Source organism: Papaver somniferum, chromosome 9 (assembly GCF_003573695.1).
Source record: "Papaver somniferum cultivar HN1 chromosome 9, ASM357369v1, whole genome shotgun sequence".
Taxonomy (NCBI): domain Eukaryota; kingdom Viridiplantae; phylum Streptophyta; class Magnoliopsida; order Ranunculales; family Papaveraceae; genus Papaver; species Papaver somniferum.
The window spans coordinates 4113588-4126206 of NC_039366.1; the positions used below are offsets into that span (position 1 = coordinate 4113588).

General features: G+C 37.8%; 2 protein-coding genes across 2 annotated transcripts; both read right to left on the reverse strand.

Annotated features, from left to right (window-relative positions):
• Window positions 1-627: 627 nt before the first annotated feature.
• LOC113311184 (probable sulfate transporter 3.4) lies at window positions 628-9754 on the reverse strand. Its single transcript, XM_026560033.1, has 10 exons — window positions 9691-9754; window positions 9463-9571; window positions 9286-9343; window positions 8940-9026; window positions 8456-8618; window positions 8227-8294; window positions 7009-7137; window positions 5851-5985; window positions 3986-4018; window positions 628-2514 (listed from the first exon to the last, which is right to left on the reverse strand). The coding sequence occupies exons 1-10, from the start codon at window positions 9752-9754 to the stop codon at window positions 628-630; spliced, it is 2733 nt and encodes a 910-aa protein (XP_026415818.1).
• A 465-nt stretch (window positions 9755-10219) lies between these two features.
• Window positions 10220-10890, reverse strand: LOC113311185 (actin-depolymerizing factor 2-like). Its single transcript, XM_026560034.1, has 4 exons — window positions 10882-10890; window positions 10466-10664; window positions 10352-10371; window positions 10220-10306 (listed from the first exon to the last, which is right to left on the reverse strand). The coding sequence occupies exons 1-4, from the start codon at window positions 10888-10890 to the stop codon at window positions 10220-10222; spliced, it is 315 nt and encodes a 104-aa protein (XP_026415819.1).
• Between the last annotated feature and the right edge of the window lie 1729 nt (window positions 10891-12619).

Below are 12619 nucleotides of genomic sequence, written 5' to 3' on the forward strand. Positions count from 1 at the left end.
AGGCCTCTTGGGACGGCCAAAAAACGTCCCAAGAGGACAAAAAACCGTCCCAAGAGGTATTAGGGACGGTTTATGTACCGTTCCCTGTTCCACTGTCACTAATACTATTTGGCCATGTTTTCTTTTTGGGACGGACATATTTTAGCCTTGATTTAAATATTTTATGACTATTAGGGACGGTCAGGCCATCACCGTCCCAAATATCCTTCTTTAGGGACGGTTTTTTCAAAACAGCCGTCCCTAAAAGCTACTTGTTTTTTAGTGTTTAAAGGAGGATACGTATGTTGACAATTTTTAGGATTTACAAGGAGCTTAAATTTTAAAACCAAGTGCAACGAAGTTAATCCCAAACAAAGAGTAATTGATCACTATGACTGTTGGTAAAAAACATATTTGAAAAGGTATGTGAGACTAGGTTTACTGATGATGGAGCAAATAAGAAATTCATTATCAAAATTGTTGTAAACCATTACATGATATGGTGATTCATCAAGAGAAAATGATTCTTTTTAACTGTATGAATGAAGTGTAAAACGTAATGGTGACTCGACACAAATATATAGGATCCTCTGATGTGTCGTGTAAAAATAAGACATATCCGGGATTCAACTAATATTAACAAGTGACTTAGACTTGAATCTTGAACCTTTTGGAGATATCTGCAATGGCTTCTCCAACTGTGAGATACAATCCTTTTTCCCCGAAAAGTTTCAGTGTTTTTGAAGTTTCCAGTTTCTCCATCACTTGCCCTACTGGGTTCACCAACACCAACTTATATGATCGTTTATCGAGCATCTTTCTGATTTCAACTATTGCTTCAAGTCCGTTGGTGTCTATGGCAGTTACAGCTGTGAGATCCAAGATTATGGTTTTCAATTCTTGCTCTTTGTTTGCTAAAATCCTTTCTTCCTCCTCTCTAACCCATCTTAATATCCTCTCCTGAAGATAGGCAGAATTTGCAAAGCAGATGGGAGATTCAATCGCTAGTACCAAGAATGATGGAACCCTTGTAGCGTCTCCGTAACGTCCAACGTTTTGGAATATTTGCGTCCCAGGAATATTTCCCAACACCACTGTAGTTGGTCTCGTCACATTCATCAGAATCTTGAATATTGACACACCGACAGCAATTGCGAGTCCCATTTGAACAGAGAGGAAAATAACCCCAAAGAACGCAATTAAACATGTCATGAAGTCGAACTTATCAACCCTCCAGAACTTTATCACTTGTTGGTAATTGATCAACCCAATAACAGCAGTTATAATAATCGCCGCTAATATCACATTGGGAGTGAAGTAAAACAACGGTAGCAGGAATAATAATGTGATCATGACGGTTGCTGCCATAAATATGTTCGATACTGCTGTCTGTGCTCCAGCATTGAAGTTTACAGCCGATCTAGAAAATGATCCTGTCGTTACATAGCATGAAGTACACGAGCCAGCCATATTCATGACACCGATTGCTATCATTTCTTTATTCCCATCAATTTGATAATTTCTTAGTGAAGCAAAAGTCCTCCCAGCTGCAATACCTTCAGTGAGAGACAAAATCCCGGACACAATGCCTGTTTTTACAGCAAGGGCTAGATGAGTTCCACTGAAAGATAACATGTTTGCTGACGGTGGGTTCAAACCAGTAGACAAATGTCCAATTGTTGAAATGGCTGAAGTGTGAGCTCTCAAGACATAGACTAAAACTGTTGACAGAATTACCGAGGCTAATGGAGCGGCTGCCGAAATCCAAAAGAGATGTGGTTTTTTTATGCTAATATGCCTTGTTGCCAGTAGAAAGATCAAGAAACACATCCCCATCACTAGAGTTTGCCATGACCACTCTTTTGTGTTGCTAAAAACAGAAAACAGCACATTGACAATTTGCATCTTAGGGGTGAAGTTAGTAATCCCAAGCATTCCCTTAAGCTGTTGTAGACCAACAATAACTGCTGCCCCAGCTGTGAACCCAGTTAAAGTCGGCTTCGACAGGAAATCGATTATGAAACCCAACCTAAGTAGACCCAAAGATGTTTGAAATACACCAGCAAAGAAGGTAGAAGTGAGAGCCAATTTCAGATACAGAGTTGGCTCTTCAGTTGGTGAGACTACTCCTTTAAGCATAGAACCCATTATTAGTGATGCTATTGATACTGGACCGACTGCTAAATGTCTTGAACTTCCAAGAACTGCATACAGCAATGGTGGGACAAAACTTGAATATAGTCCATAAAGAGGAGGCAAATTTGCCAACTTAGCATAACTAATTCCCTGAGGAATAGCCAAACTAGCAATGGTGAGACCAGAGATAACGTCAGATTTCAGAAGTTTGAAACTGTACTCAGACCCCCATTCAAGTATAGGAAAGAAATATTGAAGCCCCAGAAGAAACTTTTTAGATGGTTTTTGATTCTTGAACTTGTGAAGAGGGTCATCAGGGAAAAATATCTCAGAAAAGTTGTGTTTAATAGACTGGAAGATAGTTTTATTTGGTGGTAAACAAACTTTATGTATCTCCTCCTCAATTGTAATACTAGTTTCATGAACATCATCTACTTTGGTTGAACTTCTACCAGCCATCTCTGCACCAGCAAGAGAGAAACCTAAATTGCTTTTTTAGAGGTTGTTGTTGAAAAAAGTTGTAGTATCGAGTGTTTACATAACCTGTATTATTTATACAGTAGAAGAATCAAGGAAAAGCACTAATCCTAGTGGGAATGTGGGATATGGTTTTTGGAATTTTTAATCCTATGAGGATATGGTTTTACAAAATTTTAGTCGGATGCTATACATAGAACAAAGATTTAATGAATTTTAATCCTATGGGAATATGGTTTTTTTCGAAATTTTAGTCGGGTTATACATAGAAAAAGGATTTAATGAAATTTAATCCTATGGGAATATGGTTTTTAGAAATTTTAGTCGGTTGCTATATATATATATATATATAGAAGAAGGATTTAATGAAAATTGCACAAGATTGCGGCCGACCAAAATTGGCCGGATAAGCACTTATACACTTTTTTTTGAAGGAGAAGAAGGAGATTAAAATACTCACAAGGTGCCAAGAAGGCACAAAAGGACACAATCCTGATGACTTGAATCCCTGAATAGGAGGACTACAGAAGGACCAGAAGGCTAGTTTGGTCAGGAATTATGAAGAATTTGGGTGTATGATGTAGTAATGCTCATATATTAAACCTACTGAGAACCAGGAGTCAGGAGGCAAATGATGTAAACATAAAAGTCGTGGGTTTGGCAGTCATTAGTTAAGGTTAGCTGTTTCTCATTTTTTCGAGTATCCAATGCTTTATTGTGTACAAATTTAATTATTTAGTGATTTCGGTATTCATCTGTGTAATCTACCTTAGTGAAAATATTAAAACGTGTTGTTTTTGTTGTAAATACATGTGTTGCATATGGGGGAGTTGTTGGGTTTTTCTGCTCTGGTAGGAAAGTATTTTACCCCGACAGTAATGGAATTCATGCGTTAGAGAGAACTGGAAATGGGTGAGCAAGACGATAAATTAGCTTAATCAACTCAGTTTTTTCCTGTGTGAGATACACAATACGTATTTCATTTTGAAGAGGAAACCATCTCAAAGACGCAACGATGTCAATATTCAAATCCAATTAAACATACCCGAGTTAGCGCGAAGATGTTGCGCAGTTTCCTTGCTTTAATAAATAACACGATTGAAACAACGGTCACTGATTCACCACCATGCAACACAATCTAATTTTTCTCCCCTCTTGTATCATTCAAGAAGATCGTGAGTGTGTGGAATAATGGATTCAATTAATGGAACCATCTTATTTTGAGCGTTCTTGACGATAATACAAATGTTGGATATAGTAACAAATGTGACAACAACAAAGACAACTAATCTGCCAAATTGCCAATGCGGCAATGGATTCGGGACTACAAAAAAAGTCCTGGATAAAGAAAATGAGGACTACAGAGAATCCATCCGTCAAGGAAATACCGGACTAAAGAAATTTGAGTCAGCTTAAGGAATAAGGACTATAGAGAGTGGCACGAAAAGAGCGGCTCCTAGAATGTTTAAAACTCCAAAAGTAGATTAATTAGCACTAGAAACAAATGACAGGGCAGTGAATAATAGCAATTGGTTGGAAGTGAAGTGGTAAAGTTGGAAACGGAACACTTGCCTCATTGTGGGTGATAGATCTGGAATCCTCCGAGAAGATTGCTGAGATTCAATTTAAAAGAACAACATTACCAGAGTGGGAAGTGGAATTCAGATGGATGTGCAGATATGAAATCTTTTGCGACATGGTTGTCTGGTGGCTATCCTAACAGCTGCTTTCACTTCATACGCTTTCACTTCATACTATTGCCAATTTTGAGTTTTGAGTTCTTGACAGTAATACTTATATCCGCTGTTTCCAGATGGATGTAGAATTTGGTTTATGCACGGGACTTCAGAATGTGATTGAAATTGAAAATCATTATTGTTGACCCGAAGAAAAACAGTACGGTTGCATTATACAACACAATTAACATCAAATATGTTTGTCCTGCTTCCAAATGCAAAAGAAAAACACATCAATTTGAACTAATACTAATACTCAAGTTTTTCATTAAAAGAGTGTACTACTGAGTTCTCTTTCCCAAATCAGCACATAATTCACCCTCCAACTTTTCCCGGACCATACCAGCTTTTGGTAATTAATTTTTTGAGGAGAACGTAGTAATATAAGATACCAAATGGAACAGTGTGACTTTTATAGCAATATATAACTGAGATTTGTCTATATGAAGTGTTCGCGAATCAGCATCCTCAAATTCCTAAACGCTCCAATGAATTATGTGATGAGCAGATTTGATAGTTTATATTTCTTTATGAGAATGTTGTTACTTTGGCGTCTGTGCTATATAATGATATCACCTGAACATTATTTTCTTAAACATTTGTCTTGATTAATCGAAAGTTCAACATCTAAAAACATGACACTACGAGTCTTCAGGTGGACAGTTGGGTAAATAGAGAGAAACTTTGTATCCTTCTAATAGAGAAACCCCACTACTATTAGTAAGAGCAAATGGCAGAAAACCTCACTCTTCATTATTGAGATTGCTGCTCTTCTACAATCTTCTTGGAAAACCGCAATTGTTTGTTCAGTATTATAATGAAAATCAGACAACCACCCCTCGAGAACAGCTTGATAAAATTATCTTTTTGCTGCCGGGAGTTTGCCGGGAGTTTATGTGAAAAAGTAGAACCTTTCATCAGCCAAACCAAAAGCTCGTATCTTCCCTTTATTTTCCGACCAATGAAACACTCCATCTGATAGTACACCCGGATCATTCCTAAATTATGTGCGGTTCTTCCCTTGTTTCTCCATCCAATATAGATACCAGAGTATAAACATGAACAAGTGCATCATATACAAGGGAATAATTGCACATTTTTCCGGGAATGACCCTGCTATACTTACAGATGGAGCGCTTCATTAGTTGGACAATAGAAAAAAGATGTGGGTTTCTTGTTTGTCTGATAAAACATTCAACTTTCTCGCACAAACTTTCAGCTGAAAAGAAAATTCTGATCTAGCTATTTTGAGAGGATGGTTGTCTAACTTTCAGTATACTACTAAACAGACAACATTATGGTAATGCAGAAGAGAAGCATTCTTGACAATGGAATGAAGTTTTCTATCGTTGTCTGCCACTACTCTTACTAATAGGGTGGGTTTTTTTGTTGGACAGGTGCCACCAAACTTCTCTTTGGTACTGAAGATGTAGTATTTATGCATGCTACAGAAGACCATATATGATTAATGGCTATTAATCGAACAATCCAGCATTACTAATTCTAGTATGTTGGTACTCACCAGTGCACAAATTCTAGACAAATTCTCGTGAACTCTGGCAATACCTGGCCAATACTTATGCCGCTCCAACTGCTGCTCGTCCTCTTCAACTACGTCACCAGCTGCAAACACTTCATCGAGAAAATCTTTCCATCTCTGAATATCTTTCCAAAATAACCTCCATCAGAGCTCCTCTCTTAACCTCATCGTCTCCCTTAAGTGATGTTGAACTTGTTCTTCATACCCTTAGAGGTCTGGGTCCTGATTATCAACCTTTTTCCACTGCCATTGAAACTCGTTCTGCACTTCCTTCCTTCTCCGAGTTGAAATCGTTGCTTCTAAATCATGAAATTCGTCTTACTTAATATAATCAACCCACCCCAGATCCTACTCCTACAACAACTTTCTATGGTTCAACCTTTTCTTCTACTTCTACTCCTTCTTCTTCCTTAAACTTCTCATCACCTCGGTTTTACAACAACTCAGGCCGTGGAAATACTTCCTACAGAGGAGGTCGTGGTGGTAACAATGGTTCTTTTCGTGGAAATCGTGGTGGAGGTTGTGGCAATGGTGGTCGTGGACGTGCTACTAAGTTTTACTCCTTTGGGAATCAGCTTCCATCGCCAACTCAGTCCATCCTTGGTGCTCCACCATCCAACTTTCCTGGCAGCATACCACCACCTTGTCAGATTTGTGATTCCAAAAGTCATCAAGCTCTGCAGTGTCCCAACAGATTCAATCACTCTTATCAGGCTCGTGATCTTCCTCAGTTATTTGCTGCAACGCAACTTCAAGCTACGTCGTTTGATCAACATTGGTATGCTGATACTGGTGCAACTAATCACATGACGGCTGATCCGAACATGCCTACTGCGCATACTGCATACTCTGTTTCCAATCATGTTATGGTTGGTAATGGTAATCTACTTCCCATTACTTCTATTGGCACTTCCTTAATCACTACACCACATAATTCCATATCTTTAAATAGAGTTTACCATATGCCTTTGATTGCAAAAAATCTTATTTATGTTTCACAGTTAACTCAAGATTATAATGTTTCTGTGTGTTTTGATCGATTCGGTTTTTCTGTTAAGGATCGACAAACGGGGAAACTCCTACTCAGCGGACCCAATAATGGTGGTATGTACTCCATTTGTCCCATCACTTCTCACACACCTTCTCCTTCAGTTGCTGCTCACAGTTATGTTGCCTCCCTCTCTTCCACTCATCTATGGCATATGCGTCTTGGTCATCTACACAGTCGAAGTCTCTCCAGTTTAGCCTCTCAGCAGTTAGTTTCGGTTCCTTCAATAATTAGGCACACTTCATGTAACAGTTGTGCTTGTGCTAAGCATCATAGACTCCCTTTTTTTTTTTTGTCAAACTCAGTGAGTGACACTACGGGAAAAAACATCATTGAAGACACAAGATAAGATTTGCAGTACCCCTACGACAACTCCATTTCATGCATTGTGGAACGGGGGTATTGTAGAAAGTCCAAGTTTTTCTACAATGGATGACAAGTGTTGTAAAGGGTGATGTGATTCATGGTTCGACAATAGTTTGTCAATGTTGTGATTCTCTTTCGATTTTTTTTGATAACCTAACACAACTCTTGCTTGTATTGTAGAACAATCGTGGACAACATAAGTAGTATATCGTAGAAACATATACAACAACAATTACCAGTATTATGAATAATATTTGCACAACACTTGTATGAATTGTCGAACTATCTTGGACAGCACCTGGTTATGTCGTAAAGACATTTTTCACAACCTTTGGTATGTGTAGTTGAAATATGGAATACAACTCTTATTAGAAGTTGTGTGCATAAAACTATTTTGAAAAAAAAATTATAGCTGAAACCGAATTGCATGAATTGCCGAAAGTATTTCACATTGACATTAACATGGCAGTGTAGCACATTTACATTCATTCAAGTTAACCTACCACTCCAATTGCATTACCTAGCTAACTTCAAATCACCTTGTATGAAAGTGTGTTGCGCAACGAAAGAAAATAAAATGATAGATTCTTTGAACATGACTAAAAATATCATATAAATCGTAAAACACAGATATTGGCCTTCCCTACAAATATGACAGTAGCATACACGTTCCAGTATGGTAGTCTGGGTTACATTGCTAAATGGAAATGATCCGTTTTTGCTGCACACTCTCTTCTTGGTAAACCTAACACCGATTATGAGAAACATAGTGGTAGATGATACCGTAGAGGCACTGACTTAGACATGAAGTGTCGTAGTTCTCAACGAAAGCCTACAGGAGAAGAGTGTCATTTAGCAATACAAAGTAACAGTCAAAATTTTATAATACAAAGTAACAGTCAACCTAAGAGTGTCATTTAACAATACCTTACACTGAAACTAACCTTTCCAAGTCCTAGAGAGGGTTCACCGTTAGGTTGTGGACAGGGGATGACAATATTCATCAATGTACCTGCAATCGCAAAATGTACGAGTTAGAAACAAATTATTCTGAAGGTCCAAAAATGTAAACTAGTGGTTTAATTGGGGCGTGAAATCAAATATTTCCAAAGGCTGCGAAACACAAAAAAAAAAACAAAAGCTCGAATATAAGAAACAAAGACATTAACTTACCAAATTTTCCACCTTCTACCATCATATCTTCCAAAATATCTTCATACTCTTCATCATCTTTAAGCTCATCTGCAGTAACCACCTCTGTCAGGCATACGACCTTGGTAGCAATGCCACCTCCATTACCACCACCTAGACCACCTCCGGTTTGGAACAATTGCCTCTTCCAAAGAAAACAAGAAAACTCATTAGTAAAGAAACAAGAAAAGATATATCAGTAGCAAATATTTATATATTTATTGTATATACTGGAAACTAAGAAAAATATAAAGTGTGTTCCACTAACCTGCCATGCGACCTGTAGTTGTGCCTGTATTAAGACGTTTCCTGCTCAGGTTTTAGCTGAGCGGTGCCCAGGTTCGCTCGTCTAACAGTAAGAGTTTTATCACCCATTTAGAGCAGCACAAGCAATATCTGTAACTGAGAGATCCTAGTAAACGCAGAAGGCGTATCCTTTAGAGTTCCTTGTTTCCATGTCCTTCACCAGATCGAAACCACGAAGGGGACCAAAAGATTCAAGCAACTCTCTAATCTGTGCTTCTGTGAAGTAATATGGGACCCCAGTAAGTTGCTTGCATATACAGAAACAAAATGTTAAAAATTCAGCTTAATCCGATATATGGATAACCATTGAGAATAGGTTGTTCAGGATATAAATTCTGCAGAACGTATTCATAGATTATGCAATCTTGGCAGTAGTAAATAGGACCTGATCATAATGCAATTTTTACTGTATATAAAGAGATGGATAACTAATTAATAGCTAAAGGATTCCCATACAACTGCATATACGAGGTTTTAGCAGATAATGAAGATATATATCTGTAAACTTCTCTAGTTCGATCCATGTTTTCCGAATCAAGCTCTTCGTACAGAGCATAATTGATCCTACACAAGAAAAAATTTTGCCCATCAAGTCATCCCCTGCTATCCACTGCACTACACAACCACCATTCCAGAAATCCTCCTCAAAGCATTAATTGCATCAACATCTGCAGCTTGACAACCTAGCCATGGCAGCAGCATCACAGTCACAACACCAATATCCTAAGCCATTCTCCTCAAATCTATCAGCTGAATCCATCTGAGCTTTAACTGCAGTCCATTCATGTGCTACTGCAACAGCTCAACACCAGTTTCATGAGACATACATTCCCTTCTTCACATCCATCATACCAACATTCCCCATTACCATTTCACATCACTCCATTCATCTTGCTTCCAAATGTCCTAACATACAACTAGGTTCGCAGGCCATTCATTGTATTGCGGCATCTCCATCACCAACTGCAATCCCATTTTTATCTCAAGACTCAGTTTCAGCCATATTCATTACAACTAAGAAAAAATACAAGAAAGATAAGCTGTAACTAATTCCATGCTCAAGTAGCCAAAATTGAGATGAACAGCCAACAAGAATAGCAATATCAAGATTATGAAATTTTTTACTTGAATAGAGTAACAAGTCACCTAGATATCATTCAGAAATGTGTAAGAGATTGCCTACATTGTAATAAGCGAAACAGATAGAGGTATAAAAGATGTCAACATCTTGAAATTTAGAAAGAAAGAGGAAGAACAAATCAAGGGTGTCATTTGCCCACACAAACTGTTACATATTAGCTTGCAATGGTAAACAAGACAATACATCGTATCTAAGCCAAATCAACCGTCCCATAGAATATAGACATTTCATTTTAAGTAAAAGCAACTGCATTGGAAGGCAAAACTCCAATTCCCAGGGTTCAGAAATCATCATATTATTTAAAAAGCTCGACTTCTAATGACATCAAGATCCATCTCAGTAGGATCAGTTGCTTGCAACTCTACCTGAATTTCGTCAAGCTCTCTCTTGAACCTCTCCTATGAACTCGCGTAAATCATCTTGGTCCTCACCCTTGTGGTATCATGAGACCTTCAAAACACAATAATGAGACAAAGGTTACTCACAGTTCTAACCCTGACCAGAATTCCTATCAGACAACAAAAAACACAGTTGCAAAAGTTATCAATGGATGAAGAAAACCTTTCTCTTTTGGCAATTCTCATAGCTTTCAGCTGACTCGCCAAGCTTCTCCAGAATAATTTGCTTTTGCTTATCCTTCTCTTCAATTTTGTACACAACAAAATGGAAAGTCCTTTTTTCCTTCAATTCCAAAAAACTATGTTTGCAATCAACGTGCACAGCAATCCCCGACGCTGCATTAGCCTAATACAAAAAATTCAATCCACAATTCAAAATCAATACCAATCCATTATACCCACATACCAAAATCAATACGAATCCAAATACAGGACCAACAAGAATCAATACCGAATACAAATTCCAACCTCCTCTCCCATCTTGATTACTTTAATTGTCTTAAAATCCTCCTCTGAGATTCACAGCAAACCCTAATGCAATTTCTGCCATTAACGACCATTACCATCCTCATCACTGCCAACATCAACTACCGATCACTTCTAGGGTTCGGTTATGGGAATTGGGATGAGGTTCTAGATTGAGAAGAAGATTTTGATGAATCGAGAACTTCTAGAGATGGAAGAATTGAGTTTTGTGATGAAGATTTGAAGGAAACTTGAGTTAGGGCCGCCGTTGATTGTTACCGAGAAGAAATTTGGTTTTGTGTAACTTGAATCAGTGATGGGGTTGATTAGAATTTGGTTCAGATATGGATTTGATGAGATGCTACTATTGACTGTTGCGGATGAGAGAAAGGGGGAGTTAAAGAGAGATATTGAGAGAAGATGATGAAGAAGAGGGGTCGAGAGAAGAGCAGCGGTGGTGATGGAGCGCCGACGTCATCTGTGGAGTAGAGGTGTTCTTCAGCGGTGGTGATTGAGAGAAAAACAGATAGGAATTGGGTTCGAGTGGTTGAAGGAGGGTTATGCTTCGGAAAAAAAAGAAGAAGAAAAGAGTGAATCCGAATGAAAATGATGGACGGTTGAGATTGTATTTGAGATGCTCATACGGATTAAGAAAAGATCTTGACGGTTGAGATTGTATTTAAGATGCTCATGCGGATTGAGAAGTATGTGTTTCATTTTGTGCTAATACAAGCTCATGTATTCGGTTTGATTATCAACCTTCGACACGAAAAAAATCCAAAAAAATATGAATAAATGTAGAACATTCTTATCGACATTTTGATTTAAAAAAATCCAAAAAATGTATAAGAATAAAGTTGAAAAATAAGAAATCAATCCGATAATTGGTGTGTTTCTTTGTGCTTTTGTGCTTTCTCTTTGTGCTTCCGGTTTGAATTTCGACTAGTTACATAGGTCATGAAGTAATTTTGACTAGTCATACATGTCATGAAGTAGCTTTAGTTCACATTAATAGCATGATATATATCATCGAAATCGATAAATATGAAGCTCAATGTCGATTCAAACTTCAAATGTGGTATAACGACATACAAACTATGAACCAAGAAGCTCTGAGAGGGTTCTGACTTCAAACTTAGCATGATACATCATCAAAATCGATAAATATGAAGTTCAATGTCGATTCGAACTTCAAACTTCGTATAATGGCCTATAATATATGAACCACGAAGCTCTGAGAGGGTTCTGACTTCAAAATTAGCATGATACATCATCGAAATTGATGAATATGAAGCTCAGTGTCGATCCAAACTTCAAGTTCGGTATAACGACTTACAAACTATGAACAAGAAGTCTGAAAGTCCACAAAAACGATGAATCCAACCATTTACTGGTAAGATTCCATGGAAATATTCTACGAAACCTTAAACACACACAAAACTTAGTAAGAACGATGAATCCATCCATTTACAGGTAAGATTCCTTCGGAATATTCTACGAAACCTTAAACAAACCCTATTTCTGCACAATGGATGCAAACCAGACTCCGAGATCAAAACCTGGCAGCGAGTGGACTACTCTAAGTCAGAAACTTGGTAAGAACGACGAATCCATCGATTTACAGGTAAGATTCCTTCGGAATATTTTACGAAACCTTAAACAAACCCTATTTCTACATATTGTATGCATACAAGGCTCCGAGATCGAAACTTGTCCGTGAGTTGACTACTCTAAGTCAGAAACTTGGTAAGAACGACGAATCCATCCATTTACAGGTAAGATTCCTTCGGAATATTCTACGAAACCTTATACAAACCCTATTTCTGCATATTAGAT